Source organism: Malaclemys terrapin, chromosome 1 (assembly GCF_027887155.1).
Source record: "Malaclemys terrapin pileata isolate rMalTer1 chromosome 1, rMalTer1.hap1, whole genome shotgun sequence".
In the NCBI taxonomy this organism is placed as follows: domain Eukaryota; kingdom Metazoa; phylum Chordata; order Testudines; family Emydidae; genus Malaclemys; species Malaclemys terrapin.
The window spans coordinates 343,877,620-343,898,148 of record NC_071505.1 but is presented as its reverse complement, the minus strand read 5'-3'; the positions used below and the strand labels follow the sequence as shown (position 1 = coordinate 343,898,148).

General features: G+C 48.0%; 1 protein-coding gene across 1 annotated transcript in view; it reads right to left on the bottom strand.

Annotated features, from left to right (window-relative positions):
* Positions 1–700: 700 nt before the first annotated feature.
* LOC128830151 (disintegrin and metalloproteinase domain-containing protein 20-like) overlaps positions 701–20,529 on the bottom strand; it is a 191,173-nt gene continuing 171,344 nt past the window's right edge. Inside the window, exons 20-21 of the mRNA XM_054015910.1 lie at positions 7,673–7,724; positions 701–757 (exon numbers count right to left, since the gene is read on the bottom strand). Coding sequence (XP_053871885.1) covers positions 716–757; positions 7,673–7,724 — 94 coding nt within the window. The 3' untranslated portion in view covers positions 701–715. The remainder of the gene's footprint in view (positions 758–7,672; positions 7,725–20,529) is intronic.

Sequence of the window (20,529 nt, the reverse complement as noted above, 5' to 3'; positions counted from 1 at the left end):
CTGCCTCCAGCTTTGCCCTTTCTTGGCATATTTCACTGGGGAGATTTCATGGTCCATGATGTGTTTTTCATGAGCGTGAATTTGGTAGGGACACACACACACACACACACACACACACACACAGAGGCATTAGGGAAGCACTTATTCAAACACGTTTGAGATTGCTTCCAAAACCACCACTGGTGGTAAGAAGGGACTGAGTGAGGTTGGGAGCTGCTCCACCCTCTTATGCCAGCCTGCAGTGGTGTGTGGCAACAGAGGATGTTCAAGTCCCCCAGTGAGGGAAAGAGTTCTTTGAGAACTGTACTTGAGGTGTGTATACACATACAGTGGAAAGCACATGTGAATGCACTCAAAGAACAGCTAAGTTTCTGCTTCCTAGGCATAGAGAGTTCTAGGGATACAGAGGACAGAACCAGCTTAGAAGCAGGATGAGATTCTATGAAGCTCTGAGAAGACACTTATGTGAATACAGAAAGAAAAGCATAAATAAGGACAAAACCTGTTTATTCAAATAAAGTGGAACAGAAGAACAAAATAAACTGACAATTTCAAAAATAGGTAATTCTCCATAAATCCCACGAAACTGGGAATTTTGACACACCACTATCTCAGCAGGGTTCCACATGTTCTTTCAGTGGCTGAACTGATAAAAACAACATTGTTTTTTCAATCTTCCAGTATCCTCTGTTTCATTAAACAAATAGCTTCCCCTCTACTTTTTAGACTGAATACTGCTTTTCTTCTTCACACTCTTCTAAAACAAAACAAAACAAAAAAACAGTACAATGATTAAAGCATGGTCTATGTAACTGGCAAACTTTATGTAATCACATTTATCCTGCCCACAGTCATTCAGGATCTGGCATTCAGAGGTCTAAGCTGCAATATTCCTTTGGAACTATTTCTGAAGAAGAAAAAGTTTGTACAACATGGAAACATTATTTGGTAAACTTACCAATTTCCGTGTGATATGTATTACTATTCCAAAACATTTCAAAAAAGACCTCAAGCTAAGCCCTCAAGTCAGGACATTTGATTTATTTCTTTAGATTTATAATAAGAGTCTCACTATTCATCCATCTTATCCCTTAGAAAACTATTGCAACATTAAAATATAAATAATCATGAAGTCCAGGATTACTTGAGATATAAATAAATAAATTGACAATAGAAAATCCTCATGCCTTCAAGCCTCAGCCAGTTCATAGAATCATAGAATCATAGAATATTAGAGTTGGAAGGGACCTCAAGAGGTCATCTAGTCCAACCCCCTGCTCAAAGCAGGACCAATTCCCAGCTAAATCATCCCAGCCAGGGCTTTGTCAAGCCGGGCCTTAAAAACCTCCAAGGAAGGAGACACCACCACCTCCCTAGGTAACGCATTCCAGTGTTTCACCACCCTCCTAGTGAAATAGTTTTTCCTGACATCCAACCTGGACCTCCCCCACTGCAACTTGAGACCATTGCTCCTTGTTCTGTGGTCTGCCACCACTGAGAACAGCTGAGCTCCATCCTCTTTGGAACCCCCTTCAGGTAGTTGAAGGCTGCTATCAAATCCCCCCTCATTCTTCTCTTCTGGAGACTAAACAATCCCAGTTCCCTCAGCCTCTCCTCATAAGTCATGTGCTCCAGCCCCCTAATCATTTTTGTTGCCCTCCGCTGGACTCTTTCCAATTTTTCCACATCCTTCTTGTAGTGTGGGGCCCAAAACTGGACACAGTATTCCAGATGAGGCCTCACCAATGTCGAATAAAGGGGAACGATCACATTCCTAGATCTGCTGGCAATGCCCCTACTTATACAGCCCAAAATGCTGTTAGCCTTCTTGGCAACAAGAGCACACTGTTGACTCATATCCAGCTTCTCGTCCACTGTGACCCCTAGGTCCTTTTCTGCAGAACTGCTACCTAGCCATTCGGTCCCTAGTCTGTAGCAGTGCATGGGATTCTTCCGTCCTAAGTGCAGGACTCTGCACTTGTCCTTGTTGAACCTCATCAGGTTTTTTTCGGCCCAATCCTCTAATTTGTCTAGGTCCCTCTGTATCCGATCCCTACCCTCTAGTGTATCTACCACGCCTCCTAGTTTAGTGTCATCTGCAAACTTGCTGAGAGTGCAGTCCACACCATCTTCCAGATCATTAATAAAGATATTAAACAAAACCGGCCCCAGGACCGACCCGTGGGGCACTCCGCTTGAAACCGGCTGCCAACTAGACATGGAGCCATTGATCACTATCCATTGAGCCCGACGATCTAGCCAGCTTTCTATCCACCTTACAGTCCATTCATCCAGCCCATACTTCTTTAACTTGGCGGCAAGAATACTGTGGGAGACCGTATCAAAAGCTTTGCTAAAGTCAAGGAATAACACATCCACTGCTTTCCCCTCATCCACAGAGACAGTTATCTCATCATAGAAGGCAATTAGGTTAGTCAGGCACGACTTCCCCTTCGTGAATCCATGCTGACTGTTCCTGATCACTTTCCTCTCCTCTAAATGTTTCATAATTTTTTCCTTGAGGACCTGCGACATGATTTTTCCAGGGACTGAGGTGAGGCTGACTGGCCTGTAGTTCCCCGGATCCTCCTTCTTCCCTTTTTTAAAGATGGGCACTACATTAGCCTTTTTCCAGTCATCTGGGACCTCCCCCGATTGCCATGAGTTTTCAAAAATAATGGCTAATGGCTCTGCAATCTCACCCGCCAACTCCTTTAGCACCCTCGGATGCAGCGCATCCGGCCCCATGGACTTGTGCACGTCCAGTTTTTCTAAATAGTCCCGAACCACTTCTTTCTCCACAGAGGGTTGGTCATGCCCAGTGCAGCAATCTGGGAGCTGACCTTGTGCGTGAAGACAGAGGCAAAAAAATCATTGAGTACATTAGCTTTTTCCACATCCTCGGTCACTAGGTTGCCTCCCTTATTCAGTAAGGGGCCCACACTTTCCTTGATTTGCATAAACAACCTTAACTATGTCCCTTGTGAGAGTGCTTTGGGATATTGCATCACATGCTCACATGCTGGTTTTCAAATTTCATAGATCATTGCACATTTTTTCTACGACCGTGTGTGTGTGTCTGTGTATAGCATCTTGCAATGCATTTTTTCACTCTTGAGTACTTACACTGATTTAGTTGTAAAATTTCCAGTATAACTTGATTCACTTAGGTCCCAGTCCACTAAGTAGCTCCATTAGGGAGAATTCCACCCTATCCCCAGTGAAACTCGTTGCCAGGGGATGTTGTGAAGGCCAAAAGTATAACCGGGTTCAAAGAAGAACTAAATAAGTTCATGGAGGATAGGTCCATCAATGGCTATTAGACAAGATAGTCAGGGATGCAACCCCGTGCTCGGAGTGTCCCTAGCCTCTGATTGCCAGAAGCTGGGAGTGGACGAGAAAGGATATCAATCAACGATTGCCTGTTCTGTTCATTCTGAAACATCTGCCACTGGCCACTGTCAGAAGACAGGATACTAGACTAGATGGACCATTGGTCTGATACAGTATGCCCACTCTTATGTTCTTAATTAGGTAGAATTTGAAGAGCAACTAGCAAAAGACCCAGAAGTTAACAGCAAAAAATTGCTAAGTACATCAGAAGCAGGAAGCCTGCCAAAAAATCAGTGGGGCCACTGTATGGTTGAGATGCTGAAGGGGCACTCAAGGAAGACAAGATTATTACAGAACAGCTACATTCATTCTTTGCATCAGTCTCAGTGACTCCAGATTGAACATTCTCAGTCAGACTGCCAGCACCATAAACTCCCATGGCATCTGAACACCAATCTGAGATCTTTGCTCAAGTACCAGCAACGTGTCTTCAGAACTGAGTTCACAGTTCTGCTGATGCATGATTTCTCATAGTGATGTTGTCTCTGCTGGGCTATGAAGGGCCACAGAGTAAAAATTTAGTTTGGTCAGGAACATCTTTTGCTGTGGCTGGATATACACAGGAAGCAAGTAAGAAGGACCTGTTTTTACATAGTCAGTTTTCAGATGATCATTTCCTAACTCAAAGGGTATTGAATCCAGCATGGGGGATTTTTTTATTATACCTCATCATGAAAAAGAAAAAGGAACTCATCTCAGAACTCAAAATTAATGGTAAATTAGGTACAAGAGATCATGACTTGGTCTCACTAATAATGTGCAAACAGAATAAAGTCCAGACCAGTCACATATATATTTGATGCTTTTGTAACCCTTCTGCGGGGTGGAGCCAGGAGCAACAAGGGCCGGGTTCAGTATCTAAATGTTCCTTTTCAACAATACAACACAAAACCGGCTCGAGCCCCCACCCAGTGACCTGGGATAATTACACACCATCCCTGGGCACCTGTAGGAGGCAATACTTCCACTCTCACAAGCACAGAGTCTGAGCGTAGCAAAACTTTTAATAAAAGGAGGTTATTAACTCAGCATTAATTTGGGAAAACACTAGGTAAGATACCGCAACTAGGTATCATAAACTCAAACCATGAGCAAAAGACCCACCCCCAAGTAAGTAGGGCAGTATTCTTTTCTCCTCAGAGTCTTAAGTCCAGCAACCCAAAAGTCCTTTTAATGTGCCTGTCCCTTCTCTGTACCCCACTCACAGTTGCTGTCCTTGGCCAGGGCAGCACCAGAGTCCAGAGGTTCATCCACAGAGTTCACCTCCCACGCTGTGTGGAAGGCAAGGGGGGTAAGGAGGCACCTTACACACTGCATGGGCACTTGCTCATTGCCCCAATGGCTGATTGGCCACATCTCTGTGGGGCTCTTCTCTGGCCCTTTCCACCAGCCGCCCTGCTGGCCGCTTGCCACATCTCTCCACCAGCTGACCGGCTGGCCACTTGCTAAGATGTCTTCAGGCCCCCACACACACTTAGCACAGCTCTCAGAGATGTCAGCTGTTAGTGGGGGAGCCTCACTACTGGTGCACACTGTGCAGTCTCTTGCAATAGAGACACTCTCCCAAAGTAGGCCTAATACTTAGACCTAGGTATCAGTGATTTCAGATCTGTAGTATGTAACAAGACTCTCAATTGAGTCTAAATTAGCTCTTATTATATATACCATGGAGAGAGAGAGAGAGTGAAAGGGTCAAATGGTGCCTAGGACCCTTAAACATCTCCAGAGATGTACCACCTCCCTGGGTGATGCTTGCATATATTAGTTCAAACTGGATTCTCCAGAGGCCAACAGACAAAGAAGGACTTTTGGATAAATAGCCTGAGTTTAAACTGACTCAAGGATTTCTTTCTGATCCAGCAAATGGACAGGACCTTTTGTCCCCAGTAGGCGGGGGTAAGATTTGGAAGGACTGATACCTGCCATTGGGGTGGAGTTGCAGTGGGGTGACTGCTGGGAAGATTTTTAGCATGTGTCTGTTAGTTCTTGTATTATTTTAATCTGTGTTTTTAGTGCTTTCACCTAAAGAATAAATGTGCTTGCTTAGAAAGGGCTGTGTGGTAACTTAGAACTGTGGACAATTATAACAGTTCATAGCCTCTGAGGAGAAAGCAAAGTGCAGACACAGGCCAATTTAGGCCTTCTGGCTTGCCAGGGAACTCACAATGTAGACAGGGAACAGTGCGGCCTAAAAAAATCCCGGTCAGGATTAAGAGAGATGTAGGTCTCTGCCCAAGAGAGATGATGGCTGAAGAGCCAGGAGCCTACAGTGGGTGCCATTGCTGGACAATGAGGGGGAAATACAGATGCAGTTGCTCTAAACAGTGACTATTTTTATTTAAAATCTAGAAAGATATAAAATTAACATGGCACACATCAAATGGATTAAAAGCTGGCTAATGATTAGGTTTCAAAAAGTAATTGTAAATGGGGAATCATCATATGGGTGTGCTTCTAGTGGGGTCCCACAGGGATCAGTTCTTGGGTCTAATTTAACATTTGTATTAATGACCTGGAAGAAAATATAAAATTACCACTGATATAGTTTACAGATGACACAAACATTGGGGGAATAGTAAATAACAGAGGACTGCTCACTGATACAGAATGTTCTCAGCCACTTGATAAGATGGGCACAAACAAACAGTATGCATTTTTAATATGGCTAAACGTAAATGTATATATCTAGGAACAAAGAATGTAGGCCATAATTACTGAATAGGGGATTCTATCCTGAGAAGCAGTGACTCTGAAGAAGATTTGGTGATCATGGTGGATAATTAGCAAAATTCCTTGTCCAAAAAAGCTAATGAGATCCTGAGATGGATAATAAGGGGAGTCTTTAGTAGGAGTAGAGTGGTTATTTTACCTCTGTATTTGGCACTAGTGCAACTGTTGCTGGAATACTGTATCTAGTAGTCAAGAAAGATGTTAATAAACTGGAGAGGGTTCAGAGAAGAGCCACAAGAAATGATTGAAGCATTAGAAAACATTTCTTATAGTGATAGACTCAAAAAGTTCAATATATTTAGTTTAACATAGAGAAGATTTAGGGGTGACTATACGTATCTACACAGGAAAGAAATATTTAATAGTAGGCTCTTTAATTGATCAGAGAAAGATATTACACAATGCAATGGCTGAAAGTTGAAACGACACAAATTCAGACTGGAAATATGGTGTAAAGTTTTAATTACTTTCACTGTTAACTATTGGAACAACTTACCAAGGATCCCAGTGGATTCTCCATCACTGATAATTTGTAAATCAAGATTGGACGTTTTTCTACAAGATCTGCTCTAGGAATTATTTGGGGAAAGTTCTGTGTTATACACGAGGTCAGACTAGATGATCACAATGGTCCCTTCTGGCCTTGGAATTTATGAATCTATGATTTACTCAGAGTAGTTTTGATAGTATTTCTTAGTTATTAATTTAAAACATAAAAATGAAATTCTATAATCTGGATCTATTTTAAAGACATTCAAGGGTCTCCTGTCCCGAACATGGTGCAAACTCAGTGAGGCAATAGGCCTGATTCTGAACTGAATTCTACTGTTATGAATCCAGAGTTTCTGTCATGCTACGCCCATATCAAAGCTGATTTTCACTGAAAAGCACTTCTCTCTAAGGACTGTTTTCCTTCTAAATATCAACTTGCTACCCCAAAATGTTTCTGTGCTACAATGCAACACTGACAGATGCCGGTTGTCAGCGGGCGGGATTGAACATGGAAGCTCTAGAGCTAAATGCATGAGCTAAAAGCCAAATGGCACTGAGCTAAGGCTGTAGAACAGACTCATTAATCTTTCTCGCTCTCTAAGTGGTCTCAGTGCCACTAGATAGGACAGAACACCATACCCAGGAGGTGTGTGGGTTACAGTCACTGTATTTCACTCCCATTCTCCTTGTTTGTAAAATAGCTGAATAACTTTTTTGCTTACAATTCAACAAAACAAAACAAAAACAAATCAACTAAAATAAAAGCAAACTGTAGGCTTCAAAAATTTCATCCCCAAAAGTGAATGTTATGGAAAGCTAAAAGGAACTAAAAATAAAAGATTAAGATGGAGTGGATTTGGGAATCTTATCTGTAGTAGTTGCAATACTGGTGTTCCTCCTGTCATATTCTGGCTTTACTATTTTCTGATATGCATGATCATTTTTCAAATTAGAAAAAAAGGAAGAGAAGTTTTTATTATCTTCCAGACTAGAAAATGCTCATATGCTCTTCACATATTAGGGAGTAACTGAAGCGATCTATTTGAAAAACACTTACTGTGTCTGCAGCACCAGAATCACCTTGTGTTGCCTGTCTTTTTCTGGAGGACCTACAATACAAACCACATACTATTTAGACAATACAGTTTGGGAACAAGCTGAAATTGTAATTATTATGCATGGTTTTGAGAAGATGCTTATTAAAATCTATCAAACCAGCTGTGTTACATGACAGCCATGCAGAATACAATGCCATCCACAGCCTCAGGAACAACTCTGATATCATAATCAAAAAGGCTGACAAAGGAGGTGCTGTCGTCATCATGAATAGGTTGGCATATGAACGAGAGGCTGCTTGGCAGCTCTCTAACACCACATTCTGCAGGCCATTACCCTCTGATCCCACTGAGGGTTACCAAAAGAAATTGCACCCTCTGCTCAAGAAACTCCCTGAAAAAGCACAGGAACAAATCTGCACAGACACACCCCTAGAATCCCGACCAGGGGTATTCTATTTGCTACCTAAAATCCATAAATCTGGAAATCCTGGATGCTCCATCATCTCAGGCATTGGCACCCTGACAGCAGGATTGTCTGGCTATGTAGACTCTCTCCTTGCCCTATGCTACCAGCACTCCTAGCTATCTTCGAGACACCACTGACTTTCTGAGGAAACTACAATATATTGGTGATCTTCTAGAAAACACCATCCTGGCACCTATGGATGTAGAAGCCCTCTACACCAACATTCCACACAAAGATGGACTACAAGCCATCAGGAACAGTATCCCTGATAATGTCACGGCAAACCCAGTGGCTGAACTTTGTGAATTTGTCCTCACCCACAACTATTTCACATTTGGGGACAACGTATACCTTCAAGTCAGTGGCACTGCTATGGGTACCCGCATGGCCCCACCATATGCCAACATTTTTATGGCTGACTTAGAACAATGCTTCCTCAGTTCTCAACCCCTAATGCCCCTACTCTACTTGTGCTACATTGATGACATCTTCATCATTTGGATCCATGGAAAAGAAGCGCTTGAGGAATTCCACCATGATTTCAACAATTTCCATCCCACCATCAACCTCAGCCTGGACCAGTCCACACAAGCGATCCTCTTCCTGGACACTACAGTGCTAATAAGTGATGGTCATATAAACACCTCCCTATACTGGAAACCTACTGACCGCTATACTTATCTACATGCCTCCAGCTTTCATCCAGACCACATCACACAATCCATTGTCTATAGCCAAGCTCTAAGATACAACCGCATTTGCTCCAATCCCTCAGACAGAGATAAACACCTACAAGATCTCTATCAAGTGTTCTTAAAACTCTATCAAGAGTTCTTAAAACCACCTGCTGAAGTGAAGAAACAGATTGACAGAGCCAGAAGAGTACCCAGAAGTCATCTACTAAAGGACAGGCCCAAGAAAGAAAGTAACAGCACGCCACTAGCTGTCACCTTCAGCCCCCAACTAAATCCTCTCCAGCGCATCATTAAGGATCTACAACCTATCCTGAAGGACGATAGCTCACTCTCACAGATCTTGGCAGACAGGCCAGTCCTCGCTTACAGACAGCCCCCAACCTGAAGCAAATACTCACCAGCAACTACACACTACACAACAAAAACACTAACCCAGGAACCTATCCTTGAAACAAAGCCCATTGCCAACTCTGTCCACATATCTATTCAAGGGACACCATCAGAGGACCTAATCACATCAGCCACACCATCAGGGGCTCATTCATCTGCATATCTACCAATGTGATACATGCCATCATGTGCCAGCAATGCCCCTCTGCCAGGTACATTGGCCAAAACGGACAGTCTCTTCGCAAAAGAATAAATGGACACAAATCAGATGTCAAGAATTATAACATTCAAAAACCAGTCGGAGAACACTTCAACCTCCCTGTATACTCAATTACAGACCTAAAAGTCACAATTCTTCAACAACAAAACTTCAAAAACAGACTCCAATGAGAAACTGCAGAACTGGAATTAATTTGCAAACTGGACACTATTAAATTAGGCTTGAATAAAGACTGGGAGTGGATGAGTCATTACACAAAGTAAAAACTATTTCTGCATGCTAATTTTTCCCCTGCTGTTACTCACACCTTCTTGTCAACTGTTTCTAATGGGCCATCCTGATTATCACTACAAAAGTTTTTTTTTCCCCTTGCTGATAATAGCCCACCTTAATTGATTAGTCTCTCTAGAGTTGGTATGGCAACCCCCATTTTTTCATGTTCTCTGTATATATATATATATATCTTCCTACTGTATTTTCCACTGCATGCATTTGAAGAAGTGGGCTGTAGCCCACGAAAGCTTATGCCCAAATACATTTGTTAGTCTCTAAGGTGCCACAAGTATGCCTCATTCTTTTTGCTGATACAGACTAACATGGCTACCACTCTGCAACCTGTCTTAATGAACCATGTCATCATATTTCTGTATTTCAGATTAAACGAGTCTGGGTGAATGGGTTGCTCTTTCACCTTCAGTAACTGGCACCAATTTGCAAATGCTGCCTTCTGCCATCCTCTATCTCTCTGGCATTCCTCACTCCAGGTTTTCCACAGAACTTCATATAAACTTTGATCCCTGAAAGGGGACTGAGGCTAAATTGAGGTTTGGCCAAAGGGAAAAATGCCAATAAACCCACCGAAGGCACCAGAGCAGCCTACCAACTGTGGAAGACCTCAGGCAGAAGGGAAACTGTGGCAGTTGAGGTACCCAGTGCTAGATCAGATAAGATGCTCCTACATCCTACAGCCAGCATGGTTAAGGACAATAAGAAGGAGTTTTGAAAATATATTTAGAATAAAAAGAATCCAGACAATGGTATTCATCCATTACTAAATGGAAATTAGAGAATTATCAATAATAAAGCAGAAAAGGCAGTTATGTTCAATAAATATTTCTGTTCTATATTCACGTAAAAACAGGTATACTATATCATCATATGGTGATAGCAACACTCTTTCCATTCCACTAGTATCTCTGGAGGCTGTTAAACAGAAGCTACTAAAGTGAGCCATTTTAAAATCAGCCCGTCTGACAATAGTGCTTCATTACTAAGTTCCGCATTGGATCTGGTAGCCTGGATCAAGGCACAGTGCTTAGAAAATGTATGTAATGGACCCCATGTAGGTGCTCTAAATATCTCAGATATTGGAACGTTTTTGAGTAATGCAGTGGATATTGCTTGTCATCTGGTAGAATGTGCTATTACCCTTTAGGGGAGTTGAGTACCAGCTGAATCATAGCATGTGGTGATACACCCAGAGATGCCACTCAAGAATCTCTGAGCAGAGATTGTAGACTTTCTGGATTTGTCTCTGATGGATATGAAAAGTCTAGGTGATCTGCAAAATTGTTTGGTCCTATCTAGATAGAAGGCTAACATCTAGGGTATAAAAGAGGTTGAGACATATTTTTTGGGGAAAACATCTGTAGATGAATGGACTGGTTAAGATGATATTCTCATAGTACCTTAGGTAAGAATTCAGAGTGTGGATGTAAAGAGATCTTGTCCTTGAAGAACACCTGAGGCCCAAAGTGATGGCTACTAAGAGGGCAATCTTCATATAAAAGTGAAGATGCCATTGCTTCAAATACTGTTCTCATGAGATATTAAGTACCAGACTGAGGTCGCCAATTGGAGTGGGGTCCTTAACCTGGAGGTAGAGGTTCCCCAAACTTTTAATAAACTTGAAGATATAGAGTGAGAAATATAGAAAACTGTGCTATTGGACGATGAAAGGCTGATACTGCAGCCAAGTGAACTTTATTTGAGCTAAAAGACGGTTACTCACCGTTGTAACTGTTGTTCTTCGAGATGTGTTGCTCATATCCATTCCATTAGGTGTGCGCGCGCCGCGTGCACGATCGTCGGAAGATTTTTACCCTAGCAACACCGGCGGGTCGGCTGTGGAGCCCCCTAGAGTGGCGCCTTCATGGCGCTGAATATATACCCCAGCCGACCCGGCGCCCCCTCAGTTCCTTCTTGCCGGCTACTCCGACAGTGGGGACGGGGGGCGGGTTTGGAATGGATATGAGCAACACATCTCGAAGAACAACAGTTACAACGGTGAGTAACCGTCTTTTCTTCTTCGAGTGCTTGCTCATATCCATTCCATTAGGTGACTCCCAAGCCCAACTTAGGTGGTGGGGTCGGAGTGAGACATTGCTGTGTGCAAAACCGCTGATCCGAATGCAGCATCGTCCCTGGACTGTTGCACTAGTGCATAGTGAGCTGTAAACGTGTGGACTGATGACCAAACCGCCGCTCTACAAATGTCCTGGATCGGAACTTGTGCCAGGAAAGCAGTCGAGGAGGCTTGGGCCCTCGTGGAGTGAGCGGTGAGGTGCGGTGCTGAGACACCTGCCAGGTCATAGCAAGTCCGGATGCAAGACGTAATCCAGGAGGATAGGCGTTGTGAGGAGACCGGTGAGCCTTTCATTCGGTCGGCCACTGCAACGAAGAGTTGCGTCGTCTTTCTAAAGTGCTTTGTGCGGTCAATATAGAAGGCCAGGGCCCTTCGTACGTCCAGGGAATGCAAACGTTGGTCCTGGCGAGTGGCATGTGGTTTGGGATAAAAGACCGGGAGAAAGATGTCCTGGTTGATATGAAATGGAGAAACCACCTTAGGGAGAAAGGCAGGATGTGGACGAAGCTGCACTTTATCCTTATGGAAAACTGTATAAGGGGGCTCGGATGTAAGCGCCCTGAGTTCAGAAACGCGCCTTGCTGAGGTGATGGCTACGAGGAAGGCTGTCTTCCAGGATAGGTACAAAAGTGAACAGGTGGCTAGTGGTTCGAATGGAGGACCTGTGAGTTTGGAGAGAACCAGATTGAGGTCCCACGTCGGGACGGGATGACGCTGTTGTGGGTACGTCCGGTCTAAGCCCTTGAGGAATCTAACGACCATCGGGTTAGAGAATACCGAGGACGCGAGTTCCGCTGGGTGAAAGGCCGATATAGCGGCCAGGTGAACTCTAATTGAAGATATCGCCAACCCCTGTTGTTTTAGGGAGAGGAGATATTCCAAAATGAGGGGAATGGGTGCCTGCAACGGGGATGTGGCTCGTTGTTCGCACCAACAGGAGAACCGCTTCCATTTGGCCAGGTACGTGGTCCGTGTTGAGGGCTTCCTACTGCTCAGTAGAATCTGTTGTACAGAGTGCGAGCATTGCTGCTCTGCCTGGGTGAACCATGGAGCAGCCACGCCGTGAGGTGGAGTGATTGGAGGTCGGGGTGACGCAACCGGCCGTGGTCCTGAGAGATGAGATCCGGATCCAACGGAAGCGGGATCGGTGTCTGAACCGAGAGCTCCAACAGTGTGGTGTACCAATGTTGTCTTGGCCACGCAGGAGCGATCAGAATTACCTGTGCCTGGTCTCTGCGCAGTTTGAGCAGTACCTTGTGGACCAGAGGAAACGGAGGGAAGGCATAAAACAGGTGGTCTTTCCAGGGAAGCAGAAAGGCGTCCGAGAGGGAGCCCGGAGCTCGACCTTGTAGGGAGCAGAACACGTGGCACTTCCTGTTGTCTCGAGATGCAAACAGGTCTATCTGGGGAAACCCCCACCTCTGGAAGATGGAATGTATAATGTCCGGACGGATAGACCACTCGTGCGTTTGGAAGGACCTGCTGAGTCGGTCTGCTAGAGTGTTCTGGACTCCAGGGAGGAACGATGCCGTGAGATGGATTGAGTGGGCGATGCAGAAGTCCCACAGGCGAATGGCCTCTTGGCATAGAATTGACGAACGTGCTCCTCCTTGCTTGTTGATGTAGAACATGGCCGTGGTGTTGTCGATGAGAACTAACACACAGCGGCCACGTAGGAGATTGAGGAATGCCTGGCACGCCAGGCGTACCGCCATCAGTTCCCGAACATTGATGTGTAGGGCTAACTGGGATGCAGTCCACAGGCCCTGGGTATGGTGTTCGTTGAGATGGGCGCCCCAACCCAGAGATGACGCGTCTGTGACCAGGTGCAGGGAGGGTTGTGGGGCGTGAAATGGCATCCCCTCGCAGACTACAGTGTGATCTAGCCACCAGGTGAGGGAGGCCAGGACCGAGTTCGGGACCGTGACCACCATGTTCAGGCTGTCCCGATGTGGACGGTATATTGATGACACCCAGGTTTGAAGCGGGCGAAGTCGAAGTCTGGCATGCCTGGTTACGTACGTGCAGGAAGCCATGTGACCCAGCAGGGTAAGGCACGACCTCACCGTGGTAGTTGGGAAGGCCTTGAGCCCTTGAATGAGGTTCGTGATGGTGCCAAATCGGTTGTCTGGCAGGATGGCTTGTGCACGTCTGGAGTCTAGAACTGCGTCGATGAATTCTATTCTCTGGGTAGGTTCTAGAGTGGATTTGTCCTTGTTGAGTAGGATGCCCAACTTGTTGAATGTGTGCACTATTCTGTGGACGTGAGCTTGAACTTGCTCCTTGGTGCGACCGCGCACCAGCCAGTCGTCTAGGTACGGGAACACCTGTATCCCTTGCCGACGAAGGTACGCTGCCACGACAGCCATACATTTCGTGAACACCCTTGGGGCCGAGGATAGGCCGAAGGGAAGGACTGTAAATTGGTAGTGCACCGTGTTTACCACGAATCGCAGGAAGCGTCTGTGAGGTGGGTAAATTGAGATGTGAAAGTATGCGTCTTTCATGTCGAGGGCGGCGAACCAGTCTCCAGGATCGAGGGAAGGGATAATGGCCCCCAAAGAGACCATGCGGAACTTCAACTTTACTACGAATTTGTTGAGTCCGCGCAAGTCCAAGATGGGCCGCAGACCTCCTTTGGACTTGGGGATCAGGAAGTAACGGGAATAAAATCCCCTGCCCCTTAAGTCTATCGGAACCTCCTCTATGGCCCCCATGGCCAGGAGCGTAGAAACCTCCTGTATAAGAAGTTGCTCGTGAGAAGGGTCCCTGAAGAGGGACGGGGAAAGGGGGTGGGAGGGGGGGATAGAAGAAAACTGGATAGCGTATCCCCTCTCCACCGTGCGGAGGACCCAACGGTCCGAAGTTATAAGGGACCAAGAACGGTGGAAGTGGGAGAGGCGATCCCGAAAGGAGGGAGCTGGATCCTGGGGGATGACTGGGGCGCCGTCCTCGACCGCACCTTCAAAAGTTCTGTCTAGGACCTGAAGGTGGTCTTGGTGGCCCTTGGTTCTGACCGGGTTGAGGGCCAGCCCATCTTCTCCTACCACCTCGCCCTCGCCTTCTGGCAGGGTCCTGTCTCTGACGAGGTGGAGGGGGGTAAAAACGTTGAGGCTGCGGCCTAAATGGTCTGCGCTGGGGACCCGCAACATGCATCCCCAAGGAGCGCATGATTGTCCTGGAGTCTTTGAGGCTCTGCAATCGAGAGTCCGTCTTCTCCGAGAACAGCCCCTGTCCTTCAAAGGGCAAATCCTGTAGGGTCTCCTGTAATTCAGGAGGCAAACCCGAAACTTGGAGCCAGGAGGTCCTGCGCATAGCGATACCTGCGGCCAGGGTCCTTGCGGCCGAGTCCGCTATGTCCAGGGAGGCCTGTAAGGAGGTCCGAGCCACCTTCTTACCCTCCTCAACCATGGCTCCAAACTCTTCCCTGGACTCTTGGGGAATCAACTCCTTAAACTTCCCCATAGAGTTCCAGGAGTTGAAATTGTAGCGGCTCAGTAGCGCCTGTTGATTCGCCGCTCTAAGTTGTAGCCCTCCGGCTGAGTAAACCTTACGGCCAAACAGATCAAGCCACTTAGCCTCTTTTGATTTTGGCGCTGCAGCCTGCTGGCCGTGGCGCTCTCGTGCATTCACTGATTCCACCACCAGTGAACACGGTTGGGGGTGTATGTACAAGTACCCATAGTCCTTAGATGGGACAAAGTATTTCCTTTCCACCCCTCTCGCTGTGGGTGGAATGGAGGCAGGAGTCTGCCATATCGTATCCGCGTTCGTTTGGATCGTGCGGATCAAGGGAAACGCCACCCTCGATGGGGCATCCGATCCAAGGATATTCACGATCGGGTCGTGCACCTCCACTATCTCCTCCGTCTGCAGGTCCATATTACGGGCCATCCTGCGCAGGAGATCCTGGTGAGCCCGAAGATCTATCGGAGGGGGACCCGTGCATGAAGTGCCCGCCACTGCCTCATCCGGAGAGGAGGAGGAGGACGCCTCCGGTGGTAGTGGATCCAAGGGGGGGTCCCGGTCCCCCTGGTCTTGGGTCGGAGCGTCACCTGCACTTGGGTCCACGGTGTCGGGTGGTGTGGACACAGAAGCCTCCACGCCTCCAGGCGGAGGCCGAGAGATGGTGGATTCTGGGGCCCTTCTGACCGAGTGACCCGAGCGAGAGGTCGATGGTAATGAAGCCCCTTGCTCCTGGTGATACGCCCACGGGGTCCAAAACGACCAGTGAGATGGTCCATGAGAGTGGTCCTCTGCCCTCTCCTGCCAATGGCCCAAGTCTCGTTCCTCGGCCTGCCCCTGAGGGGGGTATGCCGATCTCGACAGGTCCTCCGAGGAGCGAGACGCCGATCTTGACGGCCATGGCGGTGCCGCGAAAGATGAAACGATCCCCGTGGTCTGCGGTGCCGCACGGTGCCGGTCCGGAGATGATCTATCTCTGTGCGGTGCCGGCGATCGGTGCCGGGACCGCGACCGGTGCCGATGACCTCGTCGGTGCCGGGAGTCAGATCTGGACCTCGACGAGGACCTAGAGTATGCCCGGTGCCGGGATCGGCCCCTCGGCGTCGAGCGTCGAGCGTGGCGGTGCCGAGAACTACGTCTCGACGTTGACCGGTGCCGACGATCATATCGGTGCCGAGACGTAGAGCGGTGCCGCGAAGAAGATCTTGACCGCGAGTACGACCGGTGCCGAGACGATATTCGGTGCCGGGACTGCGAGCGGCGTGGGGACCTGCTTCGGGACCTGGATCGGCGCCGAGGTTCCAGCCCTTGTGATGGAGGGCGCATCAAGGCAGGTTTCCCTCTTGACTGTACCGGGCGAGTCAACGGTACAGTCGGTGCCGGCGGTTGAGGCGGTGCCGGCTCCGTGAGAGCTATCAAGTCTCTCGCCGCCGCGAAGGTCTCTGGAGTCGACGGGAGACACTGTATCACCGCCGGCCTCGGTGGAGACGCTATTTGTACCGGAGTCGACGGCCTCGGCGCCGGAGTCGACGGTGCTGGAGGCGCCTGTTTCCGTTGCTCCACCGGCGGACGTGGCTCTACCCCCGGCACTGGGGGAGCCGGCGTCTTCGGCACGGACGTCCCCGTCTTATGGGCTTTTTTATGCCCTGGGGATAATGACCGGCGCCGCGGCACTTGCTGTGTTTGCGGTGCCGACGAGGTCCGGTGCCGGGGAGGCTTGTCTGACGCCACTCGCGTGGTCGTCATAGCCGGTGCCGCCGGGGCACTGCGCACCGAAGTGCTAGGCGTCGGAGTCTGGCCCGTGGAAGGAGTGTCCGGGCTAAGTGCCGCCTCCATTAGGAGTTGCCTGAGCCGAAAGTCCCGCTCCTTCTTGGTTCTTGGTTTGAAGGCCTTACAGATCTTGCATTTGTCTGTTTGGTGGGACTCTCCCAGGCACTTCAAACAGGAGTCGTGCGGGTCACTCGTTGGCATAGGCTTAGCGCAGGAGGCGCACTGCTTGAAGCCGGGAGCGTTGGGCATGAGCCCGGGCCCGCGGCCGGGGGAGAAAGGGGGAGACGACCCCCTTAACCCCCTGAACTACAATAACAACTATAACAACTTTAAAACTATTTAACTATAAACACTAGAACTACAACTATAACTATAACTTTGAATGACTAAGTAAGCTAGGGAGAGTGGAGGACAGCTATGCCGCGCTCCACAGTTCCAACGACCGTCAGGGGCGGTAAGAAGGAACTGAGGGGGCGCCGGGTCGGCTGGGGTATATATTCAGCGCCATGAAGGCGCCACTCTAGGGGGCTCCACAGCCGACCCGCCGGTGTTGCTAGGGTAAAAATCTTCCGACGATCGTGCACGCGGCGCGCGCACACCTAATGGAATGGATATGAGCAAGCACTCGAAGAAGAAGTGATAATCCTGATTTCTTTAGGTCCAACAGGTAATACAGGATCACTGACAGCGACACAGATCCTGGCAGATGCCAGAGGTATTGACACTAATTGCTGAATCTATTCCACTTCTGCAGGCAAGTAATTTGGGTTGACTCACCTCTACTGTTCAGTAACACTTGTTTACTTCTGCAGAGCAGGTGGATTATAACCCGGTGACTCACAAGGAGCCATGCCCTCAGGCAGAGGATATATAAGTTAGGGTGAAGTACATGACCTGCTTCCTGGGAGAGGAAATGGGGAATGATCGAAAGTTTGGATGGACACGTAGCTGAAACTGGTAAGGACACCAAGCCTGTCTCAGCGAGGTCAGTACTATAAGTATAATACTGGCATCGTCCTGCCTGATCTTGTTCAACTCTCTTAGTCTTAGCAGTATGGAGGAAACACATAGAATAGTCCTTTCATCCATGACAGGAGAAAGGCGTCTCCCAAAGAGTGGTGGCCTAGACCGCCTCTTGAGCAGAATAGAGGACACTTATTGTTTCTTGAAGTGGCAAACAGATCCACCTCTGGAAGTCCCCACTTTAGGAGCTGTGTATTCCTTGGAGAATTCTGTGCCAAAAAATTGAAAATTCTGCAAAATTATGCATATTTTATATGTCAAAATAACGCAATATAATCACTCCAGTTTCAATTAATTTGGTAATTTATCTCAGAATATCTATCAACAATACAGACAAGAGCAAAAAAGATTCCCCCAGGAGTAGAGAGTTAAAGAAACCCCTATAACAACACAGTTCCAGTTGGAGTGTGCGTGTGGGTCCACGGGGCCCAGACACCTGCAGTCATAACCCTCAGAGCCCAGCTAAAGGGCAACCCCTGACCCAGACACGCACACCACCATCCCCCAAGAGCCGAGCCACGGGGCACCTCCTGGCCCAGACACCAATCTCCCCTCCCCATAGAGCCTAGCCGCAGGTCAGCCCCTGACCCAGACACCAGCACCCCCCCCTTACAGTGCACATCCATGGGGCACCCCCCCAGACACCAGCCCTCTCCTCTCTACAGAGCCTAGCTGTGGGGCAGCTCCCAGACACCAGCCTCCCCTCCCAACAGAGCCCAGTCCTGGTGTAGCCCCCAGATGTCAGCCCCCCACTCCCCACAGAGCCCAACCATGGGGCAGACCCCAGATGCCAGTCCCCCTTTCTCCACAGAGCCCAGTTGTAAGGCAGCCCCCAACCCAGACACCAGCACCCCCAGAGCCTTTATTCCCCCCCAACTTCTTTACTGAACTGCCAGGGGACATGGTGTGGTGGAGCCGTGCCCTTCCTCACCATTTGCCAGAGCTGGCTGGGTCTCCGAGGTCCTCTCCCCTCCTGGGAGAATGAGGATCAAAGAGTGTGCACCCTCCAACCCCACCAGGCTGGGTGCTCTGCTCACTGCAAGCTGGGCTCTGCAGAGTCCAGCAGCCCCTCATGGCAGCCAGAAATTCTGCAGGAAAAGCAGGGAATTCTGCATTCCGCAGTAGCACAGAATTCCTCTAGGAGTAATACAATGGAGAGTTTGAGAGGCCAGATCCCATTCATAGTCCTGGGAGAAGCACCTGCTGAGAATATCTGCTGTGGTGTTTTGAACACCCAGAAGGTAGACAGCTGAAATTTGGATCTCGTGGGCTATACACCAGTTCCACAGCTTTGTTGCTTTAGCACATGGAGATGGGAACCGTATTCCTCCCTGTTTATTGATGTAGACTATGCAGGCCACATTGTCCATCATGATCTAATTGATTTGCCCCGATGAGAGGTGAGAAATGATGGCAAGCATTCCTGACTACCCAGGAGTTCAAACAGGTTGATGTGGAGACTGGTTTCCTGAGGTGACCATCTGCCCTGAGTTGTGAGAGTACTGAGGTGAGCTCCCTATCTCAAGAGAGATATATTCGTTGTGAAGGGTGTGGTTGGAGGTGGGAGAATGAAAGGAATGTCAGCACAGACATTGAGTTGATTTTTCAACCCATCTAGGACGAATAGTTTTGCATGATCAATCACGAAGGTGCAGGCTGACATATGACCCAGGAGCTGTACACAGTTCCTTACTGAGGTTCATGGACTCCCCTGAATGGTCCTGACTACATATGCTAATGTTATGAATCTGTCGGTGGGGAGGTAGACCCTGACTGTCAATGAATCCAAGTATGCCCCTATGAATTGTATTTTCAGTACAGAGTGGTATGTTGGTACTTGAGAAAAAGACAGTACAGAGGACGAGTGGGATACCGAAAGACCCTGCGTAACTATGAGCAGAGGAGACTTGGATTCATCTGAGACAAAGAGGTCTTTAGGGAAGCTAAACTTCTCGAGGACCAGAGGTTAACTGAAAAGAGGGGAGACCAAGCTGAGAGGGGTCAGTACCGGTGCTACTCTGGTCTTTGTGGGCGTCTGGCGATCTAACTGCACAGTAGTTTTCTGTGATCCAGAGGCCATGGATGGTGCGGAGGGTGCAGAGGTCAGTACTGAGACTTTAGAAACATCAGAGTGTCTCTTGTATTGCTACAGTCACCCATCTCAGGCCAAGACCATTGAGCACTAACTGAGGGCAGGTCATCTGATACCAAAAAGGCATCGCTATCTAAAATCTCCAATCAAAGGCGTGTTCACACCTGAAGTGGAACACTCATAGGGTCATTACTTGAAAAGAACAAAAAAAATCCCCAAAGAGGACAAAGGGACAAAGGTCAGATAACAGGGCTTTGAAAAGGACTGCCAGGAGGGGAAAAAAGGAAGGCTATTGGATGGTGTAGCAGGGTGCTGGTGCAAAAGCACCTAATTAGCCCCTGCCCGGTCAGGTCCAATCAGGGGAAACAGA